Source organism: Pristiophorus japonicus, chromosome 11 (assembly GCF_044704955.1).
Source record: "Pristiophorus japonicus isolate sPriJap1 chromosome 11, sPriJap1.hap1, whole genome shotgun sequence".
Classification (NCBI taxonomy): domain Eukaryota; kingdom Metazoa; phylum Chordata; class Chondrichthyes; family Pristiophoridae; genus Pristiophorus; species Pristiophorus japonicus.
The window spans coordinates 133,112,679-133,139,026 of record NC_091987.1 but is presented as its reverse complement, the minus strand read 5'-3'; the positions used below and the strand labels follow the sequence as shown (position 1 = coordinate 133,139,026).

General features: G+C 57.4%; 2 protein-coding genes and 1 pseudogene across 3 annotated transcripts in view; all 3 read left to right on the top strand.

Moving 5' to 3' along the window:
- The first annotated feature begins 15,418 nt into the window (after positions 1 to 15,418).
- LOC139276535 (U2 spliceosomal RNA) lies at positions 15,419 to 15,656 on the top strand (annotated as a pseudogene).
- Positions 15,657 to 23,498: 7,842 nt separating this feature from the next.
- LOC139275584 (uncharacterized) lies at positions 23,499 to 24,227 on the top strand. The gene has a single exon (XM_070892755.1). It carries the CDS (start codon positions 23,499 to 23,501, stop codon positions 24,225 to 24,227), a length of 729 nt encoding a protein of 242 aa, XP_070748856.1.
- A 44-nt stretch (positions 24,228 to 24,271) lies between these two features.
- cog3 (component of oligomeric golgi complex 3) overlaps positions 24,272 to 26,348 on the top strand; it is a 64,030-nt gene continuing 61,953 nt past the window's right edge. For both annotated transcript variants that reach the window (XR_011595904.1, XM_070894094.1), the window contains exon 1: positions 24,272 to 24,453. Coding sequence is in view for 1 of the 2 variants with exons in the window: in XM_070894094.1 (XP_070750195.1) it covers positions 24,295 to 24,453 (159 nt within the window). In the remaining variant the exon portion in view is untranslated. The remainder of the gene's footprint in view (positions 24,454 to 26,348) is intronic.

Genomic DNA, 26,348 nt, shown 5'->3' with positions numbered 1-26,348 from the left:
GGGGGAAAGTCTGGCGACCGGGGAGATGCCCCTCTCTTGGCGCAGGGCAGTCATCGTCCTGCTGCCTAAGAAGGGCGATCTCCGCCTCCTTAAGAACTGGCGCCCGGTCTCCCTCCTCAGCACGGACTACAAAATCTTCGCCAGGGCGATGTCTGCTCGCCTTGGTGCCGTGCTGGACCACATGATCCACCCCGACCAGTCCTACACGGTCCCGGGCCGGACAATCCACGATAACATCCATCTGGTCCGGGACCTCATCCATTGTTCCCAGGAGGCTGGTCTGTCGGTCGCCTTCCTATCCCTCGACCAAGAGAAGGCGTTCGACAGGGTGGATCACGACTATCTGCTCGGAACTCTGCGCGCTTTCGGGTTCGGGACGCATTTCGTCGCCCGGATCCGACTTTTGTACGCCGCCGCGGAGTGTCTGATTAAGGTTAACGGGTCCTTGACGGCGCCCCTTCGCTTTAGGAGAGGGGTGCGCCAGGGATGCCCCATGTCCGGCCAGTTATACGCCGTTTGCGTGGAGCCTTTCCTGCGCCTCTTGCGGACGAGGTTGACGGGACTGGCTCTGCAAGGGCCGGGCGTGGAGGTCGTCCTCTCGGCTTACGCCGATGACGTGCTCCTCGCGGTAGAAGATCCCGCTGACCTGCGGAGGATGCGTGAGTGCCAGGAGATTTACTCGGCCGCGTCCTCCGCCAGGATCAACTGGGAGAAATGTTCCGGACTCCTGGTGGGTCAGTGGCGGGTGGACTCCCTGCCGGAGGAGCTCAGGCCTTTTGCCTGGAGCACGACCCATCTCCTCTATCTGGGAGTCTACCTTAGCCCCGACGAGGGAGCCTGGCCGGCGAACTGGCAGGAGCTGGAGGCCAAGGTCGCCGCTCGCCTAGGGCGCTGGACAGGACTGCTCCGAGTGCTGTCCTACAGGGGTCGAGCGCTAGTCATAAACCAGCTGGTGGCCGCAATGTTGTGGTACCGGCTGGTCACTTTGACCCCTCCCCCTGCGTTTGTCGCCAAGATACAGAAGAAGCTGGTGGACTTCTTCTGGAACAACAGGAAGCACTGGGTCTCTGCCGCGGTCTTGAGTCTCCCGCTTGAGGAGGGCGGTCAGTCGTTGGTGTGCGTCAGCGCCCAGCTCGCGACTTTCCGTCTTCAGACCCTGCAGAGATACCTTTACGTCGAGCCCCCTCCTAGGTGGTGTGCTCTGGCGAGGTATTTCTTCCGCCAGCAGCGCGACCTCAATTATGACACGCAGCTCCTGTTTGTGAACTTGGGGGGTGCCAGGACCGCCCTCCGGGAGCTGCCTGTCTTTTACAGGGAACTCATCAGGGTCTGGAACAAAGTCTCCACCAAGCGCAGCTCTCCGCCGGCTGGAGTGGCGGCCGTCCTGCAGGAGCCGCTGCTCGGGAATCCGTACCTCCACGGCCGAGGTTTCATGTGGCGGTCGGAAGAGAGGGCTGTGGCTGGTGAGGTGACCAGGGTCAGGGACCTGCTCGATGGCGGAGGAGCGGGCTGGATGGCGCCAGACACGCTGGCGCGGCGCCTAAACTCTGCCAATGTCCGCCACGCGGCCGATGCCATCGAGTCGCTAAAAACAGCTCTGGGCCCTGACTCCGTTAGGTGCATCGAGGAGGCTCAAGCACGTGGGGAGATCCCGTCCGAACTGACCCCCGTCCGGACGGAATTCCTCATCGGCGCCAAACCCCGGAACCTCCCTCGGGGGCCGGCGCCTCACAACTTGAGCCGCCTCGGGGAAATCCTCTCCGTGCCTTTCAGTTCCGCGCGGAGGGGTTTCCTGTACGGGCTGCTCCTGCACACCCTCAACTTTGCCATCCTCGCCGGCCGTCCGGACACGCCATGGCGTACCATCTTGCCGTCCGGAGGAGGCGGGGGTCCCCGATGGAGGGCACTCTACGCAGGGGTCTCCTACTATTCATCGGGGACTTGACCTGGAGGGTGGTGCACGGAGCAGTGCCGTGCAACAAATTTTTAAGCCGGTTCACGGACTCCCAGGCCGCCTGCAATTTCTGCGGTCTGGAGGAGTCCGTGTTCCATGTTTTTATTGAGTGCACGAGGTTGCAGCCCCTGTTCCATTATTTGAAGGGGCTGCTCCTGAAATTCTGGCTGCACTTCAGTCCCACGCTCCTGATCTTTGGGCACCCTGTGCGGAGGGGAGCGGGTAGGTCCGAAGGCCTCCTCGTAGGACTGCTCCTGGGCACGGCCAAGGGTGCCATCAGCCGGTCCAGGCAGCGGGCGGTCGAGGGGGTCGTTCAACCTGACTGCCTGCCTCTCTTCCGCTCTTACATCCGGTCCAGGGTGTCCTTGGAGATGGAGCACGCAGTGTCCACCGGTACGCTCGCGGCCTTCCGCGAGAGGTGGGCACCGGAGGGACTGGAGTGCATCATCACGCCCGGCAACCAAATTTTAATTTGATTTTACGTTTTAAAGTTTAATTTGTTTTAATTGCCGGTGCTTTTAGTGTCCCCTTCCCTTTTATAGGGGGCACCGGAGAAATTGTGATTTTAGTGCCCAAAAAAAAAAAAAAACACAAAAAAAAACACAAAAAAAAAACACAAAAAAAAACCAAAAAAAGGAAAAAAAGGGCCTTGTAAATGTCTGGTGTGTCACCCAGGTCGGGTGGCACAGTTTAATGTTTATGTTTTGCAGGTAGACTCTAAAAGAGTTTCATGCACAAGGACCAATTGTGGAGCAGTGGAGGCGTGTCCTGCTCAGAGGAGCTGAGCTGCTGTGAGAGGAGCAGCTATCAACTTTTGCCCCTGCCTGGAGAGCCCTGAGACCAGCCCAGGAAGAGAAGGAAGGAAGGGGCTTCACCACCAACTTTCACCCAGAGGGAGAGGAGGAAAAAGCAGAAAACTTTAAACAACTCTTTACCATTTCTGCAAGGTGTTGGAGAGAGGGGGAAAAGACCAACAACAACAACATCCAGTGTGGAAGGAGGGAGACTCTACATTTCTACAGGTGGGTGTGGGTGCATTTCCCAAAAAGACTTTGTTATATCGGTGGGGGGAGGAAAGAAGACCACTGAGGGCCGGAACATCGCGGGGGGTGTGTGTGTGTGGTAGTGTGTGTGGGGGCCTTGCTTGCAACTAGGCCCCCCCCACAATTGAACCCCCCCCCCCCAATTGCCTAGCCTGGGATAGCTGGAGCTACCAGGCTGAAGATTTTTTCTTAATCACCTAATTAAACATCGTTAGGAGTGTGTGCCTGGTGGCTCTAGCTGCCCCAGGTGAAGACATCTTCTCCCCTCACCTGAAGACCACCCCAAAGACTGTGTTTGTGTTTTGCCATCTGGGGATTGCACCCACCCACAGCTGCGAGGGGAGACCTGCCCTCGCAGTCCCCCCATCCCCCCTTCCCACCCCCCCCCCCTCTCTCCTTCTCTGTTACTCTGTTTCTCCCCTCTCTCTCTGAGACCCCTTTCTTCTAATTTAAAAAAAAAGATAAAACAATTAAGACAACTGAGCAGAGGGAGCAAGGCCCCTCCCCAATTGCCAACTAGGGGAGTGGTGCCTCGTTAAGGGCTCCTCTGCTCAGTTAAATATACAAGGCCAATAAAGACCATTAAGGCCTGTGACTTTGGGGTGGGTGTAGCCCTTAAGGGACCCCGTGATGGCGACCCCATCCACGCCGGTGGCAGGGCCAGCGAAGACATATGCGCAGGTGGCAACCGCTTCCACGGCACCTCCTGCGCCACCCGCTGCCCTGCCACCTTTTCAACTTATAACCAGGAAACACGGGGTCAAGAGCTACACTCACCCCACAATGAGCATTGAGGAGTGCGTGCGGGCGATGGCTGGGGTAGTCGGCCCCTCGGCCATTGTCGCGGCCTCCAAGATGTCTGGGAAGGCTGTTTTCTTCCTGGGGTCGGAGCGGGCGGTGTCCCTGGCCCTTGAAAAGGGGCTCACGGTGGGCGGGACGTTCCTGCCGGTGGACTCTCTCGAGGCCACCGCGCAGAGGGTCATCGTGTCAAACGTCCCGCCATTTGTTTCCGCTGAGCTCCTCCTCCCTCACCTACACCAACTGGGGGAGGTAAGGTCGGGGATCAACCCCATACCGCTCGGCCTCAGGGAGAACAGCCTGTGCCACGTGTTCTCCTTCCGCCGCCAGCTCTTTGTCCGGCTGGCGCGGGAGGACATGACGGAAGGGCACTTTAATGTGGTGCACGAGGGGACTGCCTACCGCGTCTTCTGGACGTCGGACGGCGTGCGGTGCCATGCCTGTAGGGAGGTGGGGCACATTCGCAAGAACTGCCCCGCCTCCAAGGCCGCCAAACCACCGAAGGCGGCCAAGGCTGGCGCCGCCGCCACCCCTCTCCCTAGTTGCGTCCGCGTGCCGGGAGCCATGGGTGCGCGGGCATCGCCGGAGGCCTTTGTTTTCAGGGCCTCCGGAGGGGGGGAGGGAGAGCGTCCGACCGGAAAGAAGGCGCGGAAGAAGGCAAAACATCCAGAGGCGGGTCCCCTCAGTGCGCCAGACAATTTGACCACCGCGCTCAGCCCAACCCAGTCACCGGCGAGCGCGGGGTGCCCCGAGCCCGTGCCTGAGCCCTTGACCAATACCACAGAGGGGCTCGGGCGCGGGCAAGAAAAGGAAAAGGGGGGGTGGTGCGGGAGGCCTCGGCAGACATGGAGGTCTCCCTGCCTCAGCGCACCTCCAGCAACAAAAGGAGGCGCCGCTCCGTTGAGGCGGAGGGGGAACAACATCCCTCCGCGGAGGAGTCGGTGCCCGCCGCGTGTCCCGCGTCCCCCACCAGCGCCCCCAAGCTGCGCCGTAGGCGAGAGGAGTCTGTCCCCGGGGAGGGTGAGACAGTCGAGGCTGCCCAGCCTCTGCCTCCCGGGGATGGCGTGGAAGATCTGCCTGTCGTGGGGGGCATGGGGATCGCGGAGGAATGCATTGCCGCCGGGCCGGGCGTCCCGGGGACTGAGGCGGGCGGGGCCGAAAAGGCCGAACCTGAGCCCGCCCAGCCAATACATAACTTCCCCCGGGAGTCGCTCGACCCGGCAGAAAATGAAACAAATGTTTTTTATGACACTGTAGATGCTGGGCCGGGGGGTGGCAGCGGGGAGGGGGAGGAACACCCACCCTCGCCCCTTACTTTGGAGCTGGTGCACTTGGGGAGCCTGGGGATTTCCTATGGCCGGGTCTCTCCTTGTTCCCCAGTTCCTGGGGCGGAGGGGGAACCCCTTCCGCTGTCATTTCCCGACCCAGCACCATTTTTAAAAGAGCCCAGTGGGGACTCCTCTGCCGACGATCCTGGGGGTGGGATCGGGGCAGAGCCAGGGCCGGTTGGAGCGGCCGGTTCATTTGCCGTACCTTGTGCGGTCGATGGGCCGGCTGCTGGCGGCCACCTCCCGGAGGAGGACGGGGACTCGGTGGGGGACGCGGGTGAAGACCTAGAGACCACCGCCAGCGAGGCGGTGGATCTGCTCGCGGCCGCCGCCGAGACCATCCTCATTCCTGCAAAGGAACTCCGGGACTTTTTGGTCCAGAGCCGGGGTCGCTGCAACCAAGCCCGACTGGCCCTGGAAAAATGGTCCGAGCCAGAGCTGATCAAGGGGTCCGTCCGCGCCGCCGTCAAAACCTTGGCCGCGGGCGGGCCCTTGACAAAGGCGCAACACCTTGAGCTGCGCGAGCTCGAGGGACTCCTCGCTGGGCTGCGGAGGGAGCAGAGTTCAACAAAAGACTCCGCTCCCTCCCCCACAATAGGTTAAGGTAGAGGTTGCACTATGCTTTTGCCATGAAGATAACCATAGCCAGCCTCAACATCAACGGCGGCAGAGGGGCACGCCGTAGATTTGACAATTTTTCGCTCCTGCGGGAGGGGAAATATGCTGTGTGCTTCCTGCAAGAAACCCACACCGTTCCGGGAGACGAAGCCACGTGGCTCCTGGAATGGCAAGGAGAGGTCTGCATGAGCCACCTCACCGCCATTTCTAGTGGGGTGGCCACCTTACTGGGCCCGCATTTTCAGCCGGAGATCTTGGGGGTCGAGGAGCCCGTGCCAGGCCGCTTGCTGCACGTAACGGTTCGCCTGGGGGACGTGCCGCTCCATCTCGTGAACGTGTATGCCCCTCAGCCCGGCCCGCAGCAAACGCGCTTCTTTGAAGAGGTGTCCGCTCTTCTTGGCTCCGTCGACGTCGGCGACTGCATTGTCCTCGGGGGGGATTTTAACTGCACCCTCGAGGCGAGGGACCGCTCCGGTGCCCCGCAGTGCATGACGGCGATGGAGAAGTTGAGGGACCTGGTCGGGTCCTTCGACTTGGTGGACGTCTGGCGAAATCTCCACCCCGACTCCAGCGCCTTTACTTGGGTGAGGCCTGGAGTAGGGTGGTCTAGAGTCGACCGCCTTTACGTGTCTCGGGCGTACGTTTCCTGCGTCCCGGCGGCCTCCATGCGGCCGGTGCCGTGTTCGGACCACCACCTGGTGTGGGCGGAGCTCGCTTCGCTCCGCGCGAGGACGGGGTCCACGTACTGGCACTTTAACAACCGGCTGCTGGAGGAAGTGCGGTTCCAGGACTCGTTCCGTCGATTCTGGTCCGACTGGAGAAGGAAGCAGGGGGGCTTCCCCTCCTTGAGGCTATGGTGGGACGTGGGCAAGGCTCACGTCCGCGTCTTCTGTCAAGAGTACGCGAGGGGGTCGACCAAGAGGCGGGCGGCCAGAGTCGGGCGCCTAGAAAAAGAGGTGCTCGACCTGGAAGCCCGTCTCGGTCAAGTCGTCCAGGACCCGGCCCTGCGGACGGTGTACGAAGCGAAGAAGGCCGCGCTGAAGGACCTGCAGCTCGTCGGGTCCCGAGGCGCGTTCGTGAGGTCGCGGATCCGGATCCTGCGGGATCTGGACCGCGGCTCCCCCTTCTTCTACTCGCTGGAAAAAAGGCAGAGTGTCCGTAAGCAGCTCTTGACGCTGCTGGCCGACGACGGCTCTCTCGTCTCGGATCCGGAGGGCGTCAACAACAGGGCCCGTGAATATTACGGGGCTCTGTTCTCTCCGGATCCGTCCAGCGAGGAAGCGCGTAGAGTTTTGTGGGAGGACCTGCCGCAGGTCGGCCCGGAGGGCGCCGAAAATCTGGAAGCTCCGCTAAGCCTGGCGGAGCTGACCGGTGCCCTCGACCGGCTCTCGAGGGGAAAATCCCCGGGGCTGGACGGGCTGACCGTGGAGTTCCACAGGGCGTTCTGGGACGTCCTGGGGAGCGACTACGCGCGGGTCCTGGGGGAAAGTCTGGCGACCGGTGAGATGCCCCTCTCTTGGCGCAGGGCAGTCATCGTCCTGCTGCCTAAGAAGGGCGATCTCCGCCTCCTTAAGAACTGGCGCCCGGTCTCCCTCCTCAGCACGGACTACAAAATCTTCGCCAGGGCGATGTCTGCTCGCCTTGGTGCCGTGCTGGACCACATGATCCACCCCGACCAGTCCTACACGGTCCCGGGCCGGACAATCCACGATAACATCCATCTGGTCCGGGACCTCATCCATTGTTCCCAGGAGGCTGGTCTGTCGGTCGCCTTCCTATCCCTCGACCAAGAGAAGGCGTTCGACAGGGTGGATCATGACTATCTGCTCGGAACTCTGCGCGCTTTCGGGTTCGGGACGCATTTCGTCGCCCGGATCCGACTTTTGTACGCCGCCGCGGAGTGTCTGATTAAGGTTAACGGGTCCTTGACGGCGCCGCTTCGCTTTAGGAGAGGGGTGCGCCAGGGATGCCCCATGTCCGGCCAGTTATACGCCGTTTGCGTGGAGCCTTTCTTGCGCCTCTTGCGGACGAGGTTGACGGGACTGGCTCTGCAAGGGCCGGGTGTGGAGGTCGTCCTCTCGGCTTACGCCGATGACGTGCTCCTCGCGGTAGAAGATCCCGCTGACCTGCGGAGAATGCGTGAGTGCCAGGAGATTTACTCGGCCGCGTCCTCCGCCAGGATCAACTGGGAGAAATGTTCCGGACTCCTGGTGGGTCAGTGGCGGGTGGACTCCCTGCCGGAGGAGCTCAGGCCTTTTGCCTGGAGCACGACCCATCTCCTCTATCTGGGAGTCTACCTTAGCCCCGACGAGGGAGCCTGGCCGGCGAACTGGCAGGAGCTGGAGGCCAAGGTCGCCGCTCGCCTAGGGCGCTGGACAGGACTGCTCCGAGTGCTGTCCTACAGGGGTCGAGCGCTAGTCATAAACCAGCTGGTGGCCGCAATGCTGTGGTACCGGCTGGTCACTTTGACCCCTCCCCCTGCGTTTGTCGCCAAGATACAGAAGAAGCTGGTGGACTTCTTCTGGAACAACAGGAAGCACTGGGTCTCTGCCGCGGTCTTGAGTCTCCCGCTTGAGGAGGGCGGTCAGTCGTTGGTGTGCGTCAGCGCCCAGCTCGCGACTTTCCGTCTTCAGACCCTGCAGAGATACCTTTTCGTCGAGCCCCCTCCTAGGTGGTGTGCTCTGGTGAGGTATTTCTTCCGCCAGCAGCGCGACCTCAATTATGACACGCAGCTCCTGTTTGTGAACTTGGGGGGTGCCAGGACCGCCCTCCGGGAGCTGCCTGTCTTTTACAGGGAACTCATCAGGGTCTGGAACAAAGTCTCCACCAAGCGCAGCTCTCCGCCGGCTGGAGTGGCGGCCGTCCTGCAGGAGCCGCTGCTCGGGAATCCGTACCTCCACGGCCGAGGTTTCATGTGGCGGTCGGAAGAGAGGGCTGTGGCTGGTGAGGTGACCAGGGTCAGGGACCTGCTCGATGGCGGAGGAGCGGGCTGGATGGCGCCAGACACGCTGGCGCGGCGCCTAAACTCTGCCAACGTCCGCCACGCGGCCGATGCCATCGAGCCGCTAAAAACAGCTCTGGGCCCTGACTCCGTTAGGTGCATCGAGGAGGCTCAAGCACGTGGGGAGATCCCGTCCGAACTGACCCCCGTCCGGACGGAATTCCTCATCGGCGCCAAACCCCGGAACCTCCCTCGGGGGCCGGCGCCTCACAACTTGAGCCACCTCGGAGAAATCCCCTCCGTGCCTTTCAGTTCCGCGCGGAGGGTTTTCCTGTATGGGCTGCTCCTGCACACCCTCAACTTTGCCATCCTCGCCGGCCGTCCGGACACGCCATGGCGTACCATCTTGCCGTCCGGAGGAGGCGGGGGTCCCCGATGGAGGGCACTCTACGCAGGGGTCCTCCCACTATTCATCGGGGACTTGGCCTGGAGGGTGGTGCACGGAGCAGTGCCGTGCAACAAATTTTTAAGCCGGTTCACGGACTCCCAGGCCGCCTGCAATTTCTGCGGTCTGGAGGAGTCCGTGTTCCATGTTTTTATTGAGTGCACGAGGTTGCAGCCCCTGTTCCATTATTTGAAGGGGCTGCTCCTGAAATTCTGGCTGCACTTCAGTCCCACTCTCCTGATCTTTGGGCACCCTGTGCGGAGGGGAGCGGGTAGGTCCGAAGGCCTCCTCGTAGGACTGCTCCTGGGCACGGCCAAGGGTGCCATCAGCCGGTCCAGGCAGCGGGCGGTCGAGGGGGTCGTTCAACCTGACTGCCTGCCTCTCTTCCGCTCTTACATCCGGTCCAGGGTGTTCTTGGAGATGGAGCACGCGGTGTCCACCGGTACGCTCGCGGCCTTCCGCGAGAGGTGGGCACCGGAGGGACTGGAGTGCATCATCACGCCCGGCAACCAAATTTTAATTTGATTTTACGTTTTAAAGTTTAATTTGTTTTCATTGCCGGTGCTTTTAGTGTCCCCCTCCCCTTTTATAGGGGGCACTGGAAAAATTTGATTTTAGCGCCCCAAAAAAACCCAAAAAAACAAAAAAAAAAAGGGGCCTTGAAAATGGCTGCTGTGTCACCCAGGTCGGGTGGCATGGTTTTAATGTTTATGTTTTTGCAGGTAAACTCAAAAGAGTTTCATGCACAAGGACCCCCAGGTCCCTCTGCACCGCAGCATGTTGTAATTTCTCCCCATTCAAATAATATTCCCTTTTACTGTGTTTTTTCCCAAGGTGGATGACCTCACACTTTCCGACATTGTATTCCATCTACCAAACCCTTAGCCCATTCGCTTAACCTATCTAAATCTCTTTGCAGCCTCTCTGAGTCCTCGACACAACCCGCTTTCCCACTAATCTTAGTGTCATCTGCAAATTTTCTTGCACTACACTCTGTCCCCCTTCTAGGTCATCTATGTATATTGTAAACAGTTGTGGTCCGAGCACTGATCCCTGTGGCACACCACTAACCACTGATTTCCAACCGGAAAAGGACCCATTTATCCCCACTCTCTGCTTTCTGTTCGCCAGCCAATTCTCTATCCATGCTAATACATTTCCTCTGACTCCGCGTACCCTTATGTTCTGCAGTAATCTTTTGTGTGGCACCTTATCGAATGCCTTTTAAATCTAAATACACCACATCCATCGGTACACCTCTATCTACCATGCTCGTTATATCCTCAAAGAATTCCAGGAAGTTAGTTAAACATGATTTCCCTTTCATGAATCCATGCTGCGTCTGCTTGATTGCACTATTCCTATCTAGATGTCCCGCTATTTCTTCCTTAATGATAGTTTCAAGCATTTTCCCCACTCCAGATGTTAAACTAACCGGCCTATAGTTACCTGCCTTTTGCCTGCCCCCTTTTTTAAACAGAGGCGTTACATTAGCTGCTTTCCAATCCGCTGGTACCTCCCCAGAGTCCAGAGAATTTTGATAGATTATAACGAATGCATCTACTATAACTTCCGCCATCTCTTTTAATACCCTGGGATGCATTTCATCAGGACCAGGGGACTTGTCTACCTTCAGTCCCATTAGCCTGTCCAGCACTACCCCGCTAGTGATAGTGATTGTCTCAAGGTCCTCCCTTCCCACATTCCTGTGGCCTGCAAATTTTGGCATTGTTTTTGTGTCTTCCACTGTGAAGACCGAAGCAAAATAATTGTTTAAGGTCTCAGCCATTTCCACATTTCCCATTATTAAATCCCCCTTTTCATCTTCTAAGGGACCAATATTTACTTTAGTCACTCTTTTCCGTTTTATATATCTGTAAAAGCTTTTACTATCTGTTTTTATGTTTTGCGCAAGTTTACCTTCGTAATCTATCTTCCCTTTCTTTTTTGCTTTTTTAGTCATTCTTTGCTGTTGCTTAAAATTTTCCCAATCCTCTAGTTTCCCACTAACCTTGGCCACCTTATACGCATTGGTCTTTGATTTGATACTTTCCTTTATTTCCTTGGTTATCCACGGCTGGTTATCCCTTCTCTTGCCGCCCTTCTTTTTCACTGGAATATATTTTTGTTGCGCACTATGAAAGAGCTCCTTAAAAGTCCTCCACTGTTCCTCAATTGTGCCACTGTTTAGTCCTTGTTTCCAGTCTACTTTAGCCAACTCTGCCCTCATCCCACTGTAGTCCCCTTTGTTTAAGCATAGTACGCTCGTTTCTGACACAACTTCCTCATCCTGAATGTGTATTACAAATTCCACCATATTGTGATCACTCATTCTGAGAGGATGTTTTACGAGGAGATCGTTTATTTTTCCTGTCTCATTACACAGGACCAGATCTAAGATAGCTTGCTCCCTTGTAGGTTCTGTAACATACTGTTCTAAGAAACAATCCCGTATGCATTCTATGAATTCCTCCTCCAGGCTACCCCGTGCGATTTGATTTGACCAATCGATATGTAGGTTAAAATCCCCCATGACTACTGCCGTTCCTTTTTCACATGCCTCCATTATTCCCTTGATTATTGCCTTCCCCACCGTGAAGTTATTATTTGGGGGCCTATAAACTACGCCGACCAGTGACTTTTTCCCCTTACTATTTCTAATCTCCACCCACAATGATTCAACATTTTCTTCATTGGAGCCAATATCATCCCTCACAAGTGCCCTGATATCATCTTTTATTAACAGAGCTACCCCACCTCCTTTCCCTTCTTGCCTATCTTTCTGAATCGTCAGATACCCCTGTATGTTTAATTCCCAGTCTTGGCCACCCTGCAACCATGTTTCTGTAATGGCCACCAAATCATACCCATTTGTAATGATTTGTGCCGTCAACTCATTTACTTTATTTCGAATGCTGCGTGTATTTAGGTAGAGTGTTTTCATCCTAGTTTTTAAACCATGATTTTTAGTTTTGATCCCTCTTGCAGCCCTTTTATATTCAGTGGCCTTTTTTGTTTCTTGCCTTTGGTTTCTCTGCCCTCCACTTTTACTCATCTCTTTTCTGTCTTTTGTTTTTGTCTCCTTTTTGTTTCCCTCTGTCTCCCTGTATTGGTTCCCATCCCCCTGCCATATTAGTTTAACTCCTCCCCAACAGCACTAGCAAACACTCCCCCTAGGACATTGGTTCCGGTCCTGCCCAAGTGCAGACCGTCCAGTTTGTACTGGTCCCACCTCCCCCAGAACCTGTTCCAATGCCCCACGAATTTGAATCCCTCCCTGCTGCACCACTGCTCAAGCCACGTATTCATCTGTGCTATCCTGCGATTCCTACTCTGATTAGCACGTGGCACTGGTAGCAATCCCGAGATTACTACTTTTGAGGTCCTACTTTTTAATTTAGCTCCTAGCTCCTTAAATTCGTCTCGTAGGACCTCATCCCTTTTTTTTACCTATGTCGTTGGTACCAATGTGCACCACGACAACTGGCTGCTCTCCCTCCCTTTTTAGAATGTCCTACACTCGCTCGGAGACATCCTTGACCCTTGCACCAGGGAGGCAACATACCATCCTGGAATCTCGATTGCGGCCGCAGAAACGCCAATCTATTCCCCTTATGATTGAATCCCCCATCACTATCGCTCTCCCACTCTTTTTCATGCCCTCCTGTACAACAAAGCCAGCCACGGTGCCATGAACTTGGCTGCTGCTGCTCTCCCCTGATGAGTCATCTCCCTCAACAGCACTCAAAGCAGTGTATCTGTTTTGCAGGGGGATGACCAGATGGGACCCTTGCACTACTTTCTTTGTACTACTCTTCCTGCTGGTCTTCCATTCCCTAGCTGGCTGTGGATCCTTCTCATGCGGTAAGACCAACTCACTACACATGCCACTTAAGTCATTCTCAGCATCGTGGATGCTCCAGAGTGAATCCACCCTCAGCTCCAATTCCGCAACGCGGTTCGTCAGGAGATGGAGGCGGATACACTTCTCACACACGTAGGCGTCAGGGACACCGGAAGCGTCCCTGAGTTTCCACATGGTACAGGAGGAGCATATCACGTGACCGAGCTCTACTGCCATGCCTTAACCCTTAGATACCCTTAAATTGGTAACAACAATGTTACAGTTTACTTACTGATATAAAAAATAAAAAGAAAAGCTACTCACCAATCACCAGCCAATCACTTACCCCCTTGGCTGTGACGTCACCTTTTGATTCCTTTCTACTTCTTTTTTGCTTTCTCTCCCCGCTGCAGCTGCACAAGCTGGGCCTTTATAGGCCTCTCCGACGCTGCTCCCGCCTCTCACCAACTGCCGCTGCCTGTGGAACACCCGCTGGGCCTTTATAGGCCGCTCCGACGCTGCTCCCGCCTCTCACCAACTGCCGCTGCCTGTGGCACACCCGCTGGGCCTTTATAGGCCGCTCCGACGCTGCTCCCGCCTCTCACCAACTGCCGCTGCCTGTGGAACACCCGCTGGGCCTTTATAGGCTGCTCCGACACTGCTCCCGCCTCTCACCAACTGCCGCTGCCTGTGGAACACCCGCTGGGCCTTTATAGGCTGCTCCGACACTGCTCCCGCCTCTCACCAACTGCCGCTGCCTGTGGAACACCCGCTGGGCCTTTATAGGCTGCTCCGACACTGCTCCCGCCTCTCACCAACTGCCGCTGCCTGTGGAACACCCGCTGGGCCTTTATAGGCCGCTCTGACGCTGCTTCTGCCTCTCACCAACTGCCGTTGCCTGTGGAACACCCGCTGGGTCTTTATAGGCCGCTCCGACGCTGCTCCCGCCTCTCACCAACTGCCGCTGCCTGTGGAACACCCGCTGGGCCTTTATAGGCCGCTCCGACGCTGCTCCCGCCTCTCACCAACTGCCGCTGCCTGTGGAACACCCGCTGGGCCTTTTATAGGCTGCTCCGATGCTGCTCCCGCCTCTCGCCAACTTTATGTAACCTTTATGTACCGGGTGTCGTAGGTGTAGAGTCCTTACACAATACCACAAATCCACACGAGGCACATTCTATGGACAAGGTCACTCCATGACCTGAACCTTTATTCACAGGACCAGGAAGTGATGACCCTGCGTGAGACCTCCCTTTATATACCTGGGTGGCCAGGTGAGGAGTGTCTCCCACAAGTTCACCTCGTGGTCAAGGTGTGCATTTCTTACGTATATACAGTATTGCAGTGTTGTTACATAAAGGTTACATACATAACATCACCTCCCCCTCAGCATCTTATTGGGATCATAGGTTAAGTCTCTCGGGTGGTCTGCGCTCTCTCATGGAGCGCCGCAGTTGCGGCTCTGGTTGTTGAGCCTTGGTCTGCGTGTCTGTCACCATGGTAATTCTGGCTTGTCCGGGCTGACCGCAAGGACTGTGCACACTGCTGAATGTTCTTGTTGCTCGTTCACTGGCGGTGGTGTGAATACCGTCTCATGATCTTCCTCAGGTTCCTCAGTGTCAATGCTGAACCTTTTTTTTTTACTTGGTCCAGATGCTTGCGGCATATCTGCCCATTGTTAAGTTCAACCACTATGACCCTATTTCCCTCTTTGTCTATTACAGTGCCCTCAAGCTATTTGGGCCCCAAAGCGTGATTGAGAACAAATATGGGGTCATCAATTTCTATACATCTCCCCCTTGAATTTTGGTCATGGTACTCGTTTTGAGACTGGCGCTTGCCCTCAACAATGTCGGACAGGACTGGATGAATGAGGGACAGCCGAGTTTTGAGTGTTCGTTTCATGAGTAGCTCTGCGGGCGGGACCCCTGTGAGTGAGTGCGGTCGGGAGCTATAGACCAGCAGGAGGCGCGATATGTGGCACTGAAGGGAGGGTCCTTGAATCCGGAGCCTTGTTTTATGATTTGGACCACACGTTTCACCTGGCCATTGGAGGCCGGCTTGAACGGTGCTGTCCTGACATGGTTATTGCCATTACCAGACATGAACTCCCGGAATTCGTAGCTTGTGAAACATGGGCCATTATCGCTAACAAGGATGTCCGGCAAGCTGTGGGTCACAAAGACCGCGCGCAGACTCTCCACGGTGGTGGATGTCGTGCACAAATTCAAAATGATGCACTCGATCCATTTCGAGTACGTATCAACCACAATGAGAATTTCTTTTCCCATGAACGGGCCCACGTAGTCTACGTGAATACGTGACCATGGCCTGGTGGGCCAGGACCACTGGCTGAGCGGGCCTCCCTGGGGGCATTACCTAGCTGGGCACACATCGTGCACTTGCGAACTCAGTGTTCCAGGTCTGAGTCAATTCCCAGCCACCACATCGCTTCTCGGCCTTTTGGCTAAGATCATGCGTAACTGACCTGACAGGGGAGTAACCATGACCCCAAAGTGGTTCTCCCTGGATCAGGAAGGTGGTTCTCCTATGCTTTTTGGAAATAGGAGGTGGGTGGGGTGGCTTGACCCATCCACCTCCATGGAGGTGTGTGGGGGGCCTGACCCATCCACCTCCATGGCACGAACCTGGTATTGCAGTACTTCCAGGAACGGTGCAGTGGCTCTAGGCCTTTTGGCTAAGAGCATTGGCGCAGAGTGATCCTTGATGTGTGCAAGGTGACCTCTGGCGTTTGTGATTTGACAAAGAATTGGAAAGATTGGCTACAAATTTAAATTAAAAAAAAAAAAAAAAATTCCCAGCCACCACACATGTGACCGGGCAATGGCCTTCATCAGCACGATACCTGGGTGCACGCTGTGGAATTCCCTGATGAATGCTTCCCTGCCCTCTGGGGCATAACTACCCGGCAGTCGGCTTGGATGGAGAGCTCATCCATCCATCTGTGAAACGGTCTGACCTCCTCAGGGCATGCTCCGTGTGCGGGCGCCCAATCCCCAGTCAGGACACATTTCTTAATCAGAGATAGGAGGGGATCTCTGTTGGTCCAGATTTTGATCTGGCGGGCTGTGATGGGGGAGCCTGCGCTGTCAAAGGCATTGACAGCCATGACCATTTCAGCGCTTTGCTCTGCTGCCCCCTCAGTGGTGGCCAGTGGAAGCCTGCTGAACACGTCAGCGCAGTTTTCGGTGCCGGGCCGGTGCCGGATGGAGTAGTCATACGCAGCCAGCGTGAGAGCCCATCACTGTATGCGAGCTGATGCGTTGGCATTGACAGCCTTGCTGTCTGACAGCAGGGATGTTAATGGCTTGTGGTCCATTTCTAATTTGAATCTCCTGCCAAAAAGGTACTGATGCATCTTTTTCACCCCATGGACACATGCGAGTGCTTCCTTCTCAACCATCCCATATCCCCGTTCAGCTTGAGAGAGTGACCTGGAGGCATAAGCCACAGGTTGTAGTTGGCCCTCAGCGTTACCCTGCTGCAACACGCACCCAACCCCATAGGACGATGCATCACATGTCAGAACCAATTTCTTACAGGGGTCGTACAAGGTCAACAACTTATTTGAACAAAGTAGGTTCCGCGTCCGATTGAAAGCCCGTTCCTGACAGTCCCCCCAAAACCAATCGCAACCCTTACGCAGGAGCATGTGTAGCGGCTCCAACAATGTGCTTAAGTTTGGCAGAAAGTTCCTGAAATAGTTCAAGAGTCCCAGAAAGGAGGGCCTGGGCGCTCGTCGAATCGCTGCTGTTTTGGATTCGGTGGGCCGAATCCCATCTACAGCAACCCTCCTGCCCAGGAACTCAACCTCAGGAGTCAAAAACACATTTAGACTTCTTGAGTCGCAGGCCTACCCGGTCCAGTCGGCGGAGCACCTCCTCCAGGTTGTGGAGGTGTTCCTCGGTGTCACAACCCGTGCTGAGGATGTCCTCCTGAAATACGATTGTTCCGGGAATGGATTTGAGCAGGCTTTCCATGTTTCTTTGAAAAATCGCGACCGCTGATCGAATGCCAAACAGACACCTGTTGTAAACAAACAGTCCTTTCTGCGTGGTGATGGTGGTCAGTAGTTTAGATTTGTCGGCCAGTTCTTGGGTCATGTAGGCTGAAGTGAGGTCCAACTTGGTGAACAGCTTGCCGCCTGCCAGCATGGCAAAAAGGTCCTCCGCTCTCGGGAGCTGGTATTAGTCTTGTAGGGACACCCGGTTGATAGTGGCCTTGTAGTCGCCACAGATCCTGACCGAGCCATCCGCTTTTAGGACGAGAACGATGGGGCTCGCCCAGTCGCTGAATTCAACGGGCGAGATGATGCCCTCTCTCAGCAACCGGTCCAACTCGCTTTCAATTTTCTCCCGCATCACATACGGCACAGCTCTGGCTTTGTGGTGCACTGGTCTGGCGTCCGGGGTGATGCGTATCACTACTTCGGTACCTTTGAACGTCCCGACGCCAGGTTGAAATAGTGATTCAAATTGCTGTAGGACCTGTGAGCATGAACTTCGCTCCACAGATGACATGGCGTGCACATCCCCCCATTTCCAGTTCACCTCAGCTAACCAGCTCCTCCCCAACAGTGCGGGACCATTGCCCGGGAAAATCCAGAGCGGCAGACAGTTCACTGATCCATTGTGTGTGACCGCCAACATTGCACTGCCTAGCACTGGAATGATTTCTTTGGTGTACGTCCGTAATTGCATCTCAATGCGTTCTAGTTTGGGTCTGCTGGCTTTGTGTGGCCACAGCTTTTCAAATTGTTGAACACTCATGAGTGACTGGCTGGCCCCCATGTCCAGCTCCATGCGTACAGGGATGCCATTAAATAAGACTTTCATCATCATAGGTGGCGTTTTGCTATATGAGCTGTGAATGTTTGCCACATGAACCCGCTGAACTTCAGCGTCCATTGATTTGCCCCAAGCGTCATTCTACCTCGCAGACCCCTCATCTGGTTCATCCGCCTCATATATTAGCCTGGTTGCACATTCTGGCTAAATGGCCACTGAGGTTACAATTTCTGCAGGCGAACTGTTGAAACCTGCAAGTGCTAGCAGCATGTCTGCCCCACACCTCCAGCATGAACTAAGATTCCCATTGTTGTAAACAAAAGAGCTGTTACAAGGCATTCCTCGCTGATTGTCCCTTTGACTGCTCTTGAGCACCCTGTTAGTGGGTGTCAATGGCCCCATCCGCATTGTCCATTGGGGGGGCGTAAATATCTGTTCAGCCTGCCATTGTCTCTGTTGGAGACTTACTCTTGGGTCTATTGCTGTCTGGGGCATGTCGAACTGCCCTTGCCTGCCAGCGGGGCTCTGTGTCGCATTTATGATATTGACTCCCTGATCCATCGCCACGTTGGAAGCAGAATTACGCGCGTATATTATCTTGGTTTCCTCCTCCCCCCCCATAAAAGTCTGAGCCATCAACGCCGCCGCTTCCAAGGTCAAGTCCTTGGTCTCAATTAGCTTTCTGAAAATCCCAACATGACCGATGCCCTCAATAAAGAAATCCCTTAGCATCTCGCCCCTGCAGGCGTCTGTGAACTTACAGAGGCTGGCCAAGCGCCGGAGGTCCGCAACGAAATGCTCTGTCCTTCCCGACGTCAGTGTGTATAGAATCTGTGTCGGGCCATGTGTACGCTGCTCGCCAGTTTGAGGTGCTCACCGATTAGTTTGCTGAGCTCTTCAAAGGTTTTGTCCGCCGTCTTTTCGGGTGCTAGCAGGTCTTTCATGAGCGTGTAAGTCTTGGGTCCACAGCTGGTCAGCAGATGAGCCCTTCGCTTGTCAGCCGCTGCGTCTCCCAGCCAGTCCTTCGTGACAAAACTGCTGGAGCCTCTCAATGAAATCATCCCAGTCCTCACCAACACAGTAGGGTTCATCTGTGCTGCCGGTGGCCATTCTCATGGGTCGTTGATTCCCGTTTCTCATCACCAATGTAGAGTCCTTACACAATACCACAAATCCACATTCTATGGACAAGGTCACTCCATGACCTGAACGTTTATTCACAGGACCAAGAAGTGATGACCTGCATGGGACCTCCCTTTATATACCTGGATGACCAGGTGAGGAGTGTCTCCCACAAGTTCACCCCCTGTGGTCAAGGTGTGCATTTCTTGCGTATGTACAGTATTGCAGTGTTGTTACATAAAGATTACATACATGACAGTAGGAGACCTTTACGGTAGCACTGCCGATTACAGAAATCAGTTCTTTCGTGTAAGTTCTTAGTTTCGTGCGAACTGGAGTTAAGACTGGCCTTGAGGCCTTGTTGCACCACAACCTTTCGAAAGTCTTTTTGCCCATGGTGGACTGGCTCACGCTTGTGTCCATCTCCATTGACACCGGCAGTCCATTTAGTTCAAAATTCAGCATTATCCGGGGACAATTCGTGGTAAATGTGTGTACCCCATGTACCTTTGCCTCCTCTATCTGAGGTTCTGGTTCGTTGTGATCCTCCATGGATCTGTCCTCCTCTGCAACATGGTGGTTTGCAGGTTCAATAGGCTTTGTAGCTCGCCTGCACACTCGTTGGAGGTGTCCCATTGTTCCACAGCCCTTGCAAACGTACTCTTTCAATCGGCATGAATAGAAAGAATGATCACCCCCGCAGCGCCAACAGGGTGTTAATGGCCTTGCATTCATCACCCTTGATGGTGGACTCTGAGTCATCTGTGGATGTGCAGCTGCAGGTATGTGTGACCTGCCCTGTATGTTACGATTCAAATCACTTTGTTCACAGTACTTGTAGCAGCACTTGTGTGCTGAGAGATTTGCTTCGTATTGTCACTGTTGGCAATGAACGCCTGGTCTATCGCTATGGCCTTACTCAAGGTTGGGGTCTCTATAGTCAAAAGTTTGCGAAGTATGGTTTCGTGACATAACTCGCCACTTCCTGGCCTTCAGACCTTTTGTAGGTGTAGAACCGGTACCTCGCCATCAGAACGTTTTCCTTCGGGTTCAAATGCTCTCGGACCGGTGTGCACAAATCGGAGTACGATTTCTCCGTGGGTTTCACTGGAGTGAGCAGATTCTTCATGAGGCCATACGTTGGTGCCCCACAGACGGTGAGGAGGATCGCCCTTCGTTTGGCAGCGCTCTCTTCCCCATCTAGCTCGTTGGCCACGAAGTATTGGTCGAGTCGCTCCACAAAAGTTTCCCAATCATCTCCCTCTGAAAATTTCTCCAGGATGCCCACTGTTCTCTGCATCTTTGGGTTTGTTATCTGTATCTCGTCGCCAGTTGTTGTGTATGGAGAAAGAGTCAGACTGAACACTGTGAGCTCAAAGTAAAGTGTGACCGTAGTCTTTTATTGCAGGTCTCCAGAGTGCCTCTCCAAACTGTGAAGCCTCCTTAAATACCTGTGCTCACAAGGGATAATGGGATCCCTTGGGACTCCAGGGGATGAGCCCTCTGGTGGCTGTACAGAGTAAATATAAGTCCACATATATAACAACCTTGATTTCAAAATTCGCATTATTTTCAAATCCCCTATTTCTGTAATCTTCTCAAGCCCCACAACCCCTGAGATGTCTGCGCTCCTCTAATTCTGCCCTCCTAAGCATCCCTGATTATAATCACTCAACCATTGGTGGCCGTGCCTTCTGTTGCCTAGGCCCCAAGCTCTGGAATTCCCTGCCTAAACCTCTCCGCTTCTCTACCTATCTTTCCTCCTTCATTCGCTCCTTAAAACATACCTCTTTGACCAAGCTTTTAATCACCTGCGCTAATTTGTACTTACGCAGCTCGGTGACAAATCTTTATTTCATAATGCTGGAGAAATACCACCAGCGATGTCTCCGCAAGATCCTGCAAATCCTCTGGGAGGACAGACGCACCAATGTCAGTGTTCTTGATCAGACCAACATCCCCAGCATCGAAGCACTGACCACACTCGACCAGCTCTGTTGGGCGGGTCACATTGTTCGGGAGTCTGACACAAGACTCCCAAAGCAAGCGCTCTACTCGGAACTCTTACACGGCAAGCGAGCCCCAGGTGGGAAGAGGAAACGTTTCAAGGACACCCTCAAAGCCTCCTTGATAAAATGCAACATCCCCACCGACACCTGGGAATCCCTGGCCAAAGACCGCCCTAAGTGGAGGAAGTGCATCCGGGAGGGTGCTGAGCACCTCGAGTCTCATCGCCGAGAGCATGCAGAAATCAAGCGCAGGCAGCGGAAAGAGCATGCGGCAGACCTGTCCCACCCACCCTTTCCTTCAATGACTATCTGTCCCACCTGTGAAAGGGACTGTGCTTCTCATATTGGACTGTTCAGCCACCTAAGAAGTCACTTTTAGAGTGGAAGCAAGTCTTCCTCGATTCCGAGGGACTGCCTATGAGTCACCTGCGCTAATTTCTACTTATGCGGCTCAGTGGCAAATTTTTATTGCATATTTCTCCTGTAAAGCACCTAGAGATATTTCACTACATTAAAGGCGCTATATAAATACAAGTTCTTGTTGTTGTTGAAGGTGCTGGTGATACTGGTACGGGTGATAATGGTGAAGGTGATACTGTTGACGGTGAAGGTGATACTGGTGAAGGTGACACTGGTGACAGTGCAGGTAGTATTGGTCCTGGTGTTAGTGCGGGTGATCCTTCGCCTGGTGTTGGTGTGGGTGATACTGGTGTTGGTGTGGGTGATGCTGGTATTGGTGTGGGTGATACTGGTGTTAGAACATAAGAAATAGGAGCAGGAGTAGGCCATATGGCCCCTCGAGCTTGCTCCGCCATTTAATAAGATCATGGCAAATCCGATCATGGAATCAGCTCCACTTCCTCGCCCGCTCCCCATAACCTCTTATCGTTCAAGAAACCGTCTATTTCCGTTGGTGTGGGTGACATTGCGGTTGGTACGGGTGATACTGGTGTTGGTGTGGCTGATGCTGCTGTTGGTGCGGGTGATACTGGTGTTGGTGTGGCTGATGCTGCTGTTGGTGTTGAAGTGAGTGATGCTGGTGTTGGTGCAGGTCGTGCTGGTCCTGGTGCTGCTAAAAGTGATCCTGATGATGGTGCTCCTGGTGGAAATTGTTTTGATTTTGGTTCTTGATGGTGCTCCTGGTGCAGTTGGTCGTGATCCTGGTGCCAATGCTGATCGTGCTCCCAATGTTGACCTTGCTCCCAATACTCCTGATCCTGGTGCCAATGTTCCCTTGGCTGATCCTGCTCCCAATGCTGATTCTGCTCCCAATGCTCCCGACGGCAATGTTCCTGATCCTACTCCCAATGCTCCTGATCCTGGTGCCAATGCACCAATGCTGCTGGTGCCGGTTCAATGGTGCTGATCGTGCTCCCAATGCTCAATGCTCCTGACCCAAGTGCAAATCTTCCTGATCCTGGTGTCAATGTTCCTGATCTTGCTCCCAATGCACCTGATCCTGCTCCCAATGTTCCTAACCCTGGTGTAATGCTCCTGATCTTGGTGCCAATGTTTCTGTTCCTACTCCCAATGTTCTTGACCCTGGTGCCAATGTTCCTGACCCTGGTGCCAATGCCCCTGGTGCCAATGTTCCTGACCCTGATGCCAATGCCCCAGAACCCGGAGCCAATGCCCCTGCTCCCGGAGCCAAAGCCCATGACCCCGGAGCCAATGTCCCTGAACCCGGAGCCAATACCCCTGCTCCCGGAGCCAATCCCACTGCTCCAGGAGCCAATGCCCCTGCTCCAGGAGCCAATGTCCCCTGCTCCAGGGGCCAATGCCCCTAATCCAGGAGCCAATGCCCCTAATCCTAGAGTCAATGCACCTGCTCCCGGAGCCAATGCCCCTGACCCCGCAGCCAATGCCCCTGCTCCCAGAGCGATTGTCCCTGATCCTAGAATCAATGCCCTTGATCCTGGAGCCAATGTCCCTGGTCCGGGAGCCAATGCGCCTTATCCCGGTGCCAATGCCCCTGATCCCGGAGCCAATGCCCCTGCTCCTGGAGCCAATGTCCCTGATCCCGGAGCCAATGCCCCTGATCCCGGAGCCAATTCCCCTGATCCGGGAGCCAATGCCCCTGACCCCGGAACCAATGCCCCTGATCCCGGAGCCAATGCCCCTGACCCCGGAGCCAATGGCCCTGATCCCGGAGCCAATGCCCCTGCTCCCAGAGCCAATGCCCCTGCTCCCGGAGCCAATGCCCTTGATCCCGGAGCCAATGCCCCTGATCCGGGAGCCAATGCCCCTGACCCCGGAGCCAATGCCCCTGCTCCTGGAGCCAATGCCCCTGACCCCGGAGCCAATGCCCCTACTCCCGGAGCCGAAGCCCCTGATCCCGGAACTAATGCCCCTGATCACGGAACAAATGCCCTTGATCCCGGAGCCAATGGCCCCGCTCCCGGAGCCAATGCCCCTGCTCCCGGAGCCATTGACCCTTACCCCAGAGCCAATGCCCCTGCTCCCGGAGCCAATGACCCTTCTCCCGAAGCCAATGCCCCATCCCAAAGCCAATGCCCCTACTTCCGGAGCCAATGCCCCTGCTCCCAGAGCCAAAGCCCCTACTCCCGGAGCCAATGCCCCTGACGCCAATGCCCCTGATGCTGGAGCCAATGCCCCTGCTCCCGAAGCCAATGCCCCTGAACCCGGAGCCAATACCCTTGCTCCTGGAGCCAATGCCCCTGACCCCGGAGCCAATGCCACTGACCCCGGAGCCAATGCCCCTGACCCCGCAGCCAATGCCCCTGACCCCGCAGCTAATGCCCCTGCTCCCGGAGCCAATGAACCTGCTCACAGAACCAATGCCCCTGACCCCGGAGCCAATGCCCCTGCTCCCGAAGCCAATGCCCCATCCCAAAGCCCCTGCCTCCGGAGCCAATGCCCCTGCTCCCAGATCCAAAGCCCCTACTCCCGGAGCCAATGACCCTGACGCCACTCCCCCTGTTCCCGGAGCAATGCCCCTGATCCCGGAGCCAATGCCCCTGATCCCAGAGCCAATGCCCGTGCTCCCGGAGCCAATGCCCCTGATCTGGGAGTCAATGCCTCTGCTCCAGGAGCCAATGCCCCTACTCCAGGAGCCAACGCCCCTGCTTCCGGAGCCAATTCACCTGAGCCCAGAGTCAATGCCCCTGCTCCCGGAGCCAATGCCTCTGAGCCCGGAGCCAACGCCCCTGCTCCCGGAGCCAATGCCCCTGCTCCTGGAGGAGCCAATTCCCCTGCTCCCAGAGACAGTGTCTCTGACCCCAGTGCCAATGCTCCTGACGCCAATGCCCCTGCTCCCGGAGCGAATGCAGTGCTGCTGCTGGGGCTGGCGCGGGTGAGGGCGGGGCTGTGGGTCGCAGCAGTGTTTCCGGGGTCAGGCCGGGGGGCGGGGAGCCCCGGAACAGAATGGCGGAGGTGACTGCGGATGTGAGTGAGCAGCGCACCCGGGAGAAGCTGTCGCTGTGGGAGCGTGGCCCGGAGCCCAGCGCCCCGCTCACCGACACCCAGCGGCACAGCGTGGCCGAGCTCCGGGCCGCCGCCGACAACACGCCATTACCGGCCGAGGTGAGTGCAGCGGGACGAGCAGCGAGGCGCCGCCAGGCCCCGGGCCCCGGAGCTCCCGGCAGCAGGGACCGCGGCTCGGGCATCCACCGGCCGGCGGGAGACGGGTCCGTGGGAGGTGGCGGCCTTTCGCCGCTGGCGGGGGCCGCGCTGCCGGAGCCCGGGCCTCGAGCGGCTCCCGGAGTGGGTGCCACGTAGCCGGAGCTGGGGGAGGGGAGGCTCAGCCCCGGATCCCCAGATCCCCAGAGCAGGCCCCCCGCCCAGTGCAGGGGTCTCCTCGACGCAGGTGTTGTCTTGACGTCCCCACCCCACCCAGCGCAGGGTTTGGTTCTCTTCTCTTCCCCCCCCACCCCCAGTGCAGGGGTGCCAGCCCCCAACGCAGGGGTGCCCCCTCTCTTTCCCCCCCCCCCCCCACAGCGCAGGGGTGCCCCCCCCCCCACAGCGCAGGGGTGCCCCCCCCCCCCACAGAGCAGGGGTGCCCCCCCCCCCACAGCGCAGGGGTGCCCCCCCCCCACAGCGCAGGGGTGCCCCCCCCCACAGCGCAGGGGTGCCCCCCCCCCCCCCACAGCGCAGGGGTGCCCCCCCCCCCCCACAGCGCAGGGGTGCCCCCCCCACAGCGCAGGGGTGCCCCACCCCCCCCACAGCGCAGGGGTGCCCCACCCCCCCCACAGCGCAGGGGTGCCCCACCCCCCCCACAGCGCAGGGGTGCCCCCCCCCCACAGCGCAGGGGTGCCTCCCCCCACAGCGCAGGGGGCCCCCCCCCACAGCGCAGGGGTGCCCCCCCCCACAGCGCAGGGGTGCCCCCCCCCACAGCGCAGGGGTGCCCCCCCCCCACAGCGCAGGGGTGCCCCCCCCCCACAGCGCAGGGGTGCCCCCCCCCCACAGCGCAGGGGTGCCCCCCCCCCACAGCGCAGGGGTGCCCCCCCCCCCACAGCGCAGGGGGGTGGCCCCCCCCCCCCACAGCGCAGGGGTGCCCCCCCCCCACAGAGCAGGGGTGCCCCCCCCCCACAGAGCAGGGGTGCCCCCCCCCACAGAGCAGGGGTGCCCCCCCCCACAGAGCAGGGGTGCCCCCCCCACAGAGCAGGGGTGCCCCCCCCCAGCAGAGCAGGGGTGCCCCCCCCCACAGAGCAGGGGTGCCCCCCCCACAGAGCAGGGGTGCCCCCCCCCACAGAGCAGGGGTGCCCCCCCCCACAGAGCAGGGGTGCCCCCCCCACAGAGCAGGGGTGCCCCCCCCACAGAGCAGGGGTGCCCCCCCCCACAGAGCAGGGTGCCCCCCCCCACAGAGCAGGGGTGCCCCCCCCCACAGCAGGGGTGCCCCCCCCCCACAGAGCAGGGGTGCCCCCCCCCCCACAGAGCAGGGGTGCCCCCCCCCCACAGAGCAGGGGTGCCCCCCCCCACAGAGCAGGGGTGCCCCCCCCCCCACAGAGCAGGGGTGCCCCCCCACAGAGCAGGGGTGCCCCCCCCCCACAGAGCAGGGGTGCCCCCCCCCACAGAGCAGGGGTGCCCCCCCCCCCCACAGAGCAGGGGTGCCCCCCCCCCCCACAGAGCAGGGGTGCCCCCCCCCCCACAGAGCAGGGGTGCCCCCCCCCCACAGAGCAGGGGTGCCCCCCCCCCCACAGAGCAGGGGTGCCCCCCCCCCACAGAGCAGGGGTGCCCCCCCCCCACAGAGCAGGGGTGCCCCCCCCCCACAGCGCAGGGGTGCCCCCCCCCACAGCGCAGGGGTGCCTCCCCCCCCACAGCGCAGGGGTGCCCCCCCCCCCCCACAGAGCAGGGGTGCCCCCCCCCACAGAGCAGGGGTGCCCCCCCCCACAGAGCAGGGGTGCTCCCCCCACAGAGGCAGGGGTGCTCCCCCCCCACAGCGCAGGGGTGCCCCCCCGCCACAGCGCAGGGGTGCTCCC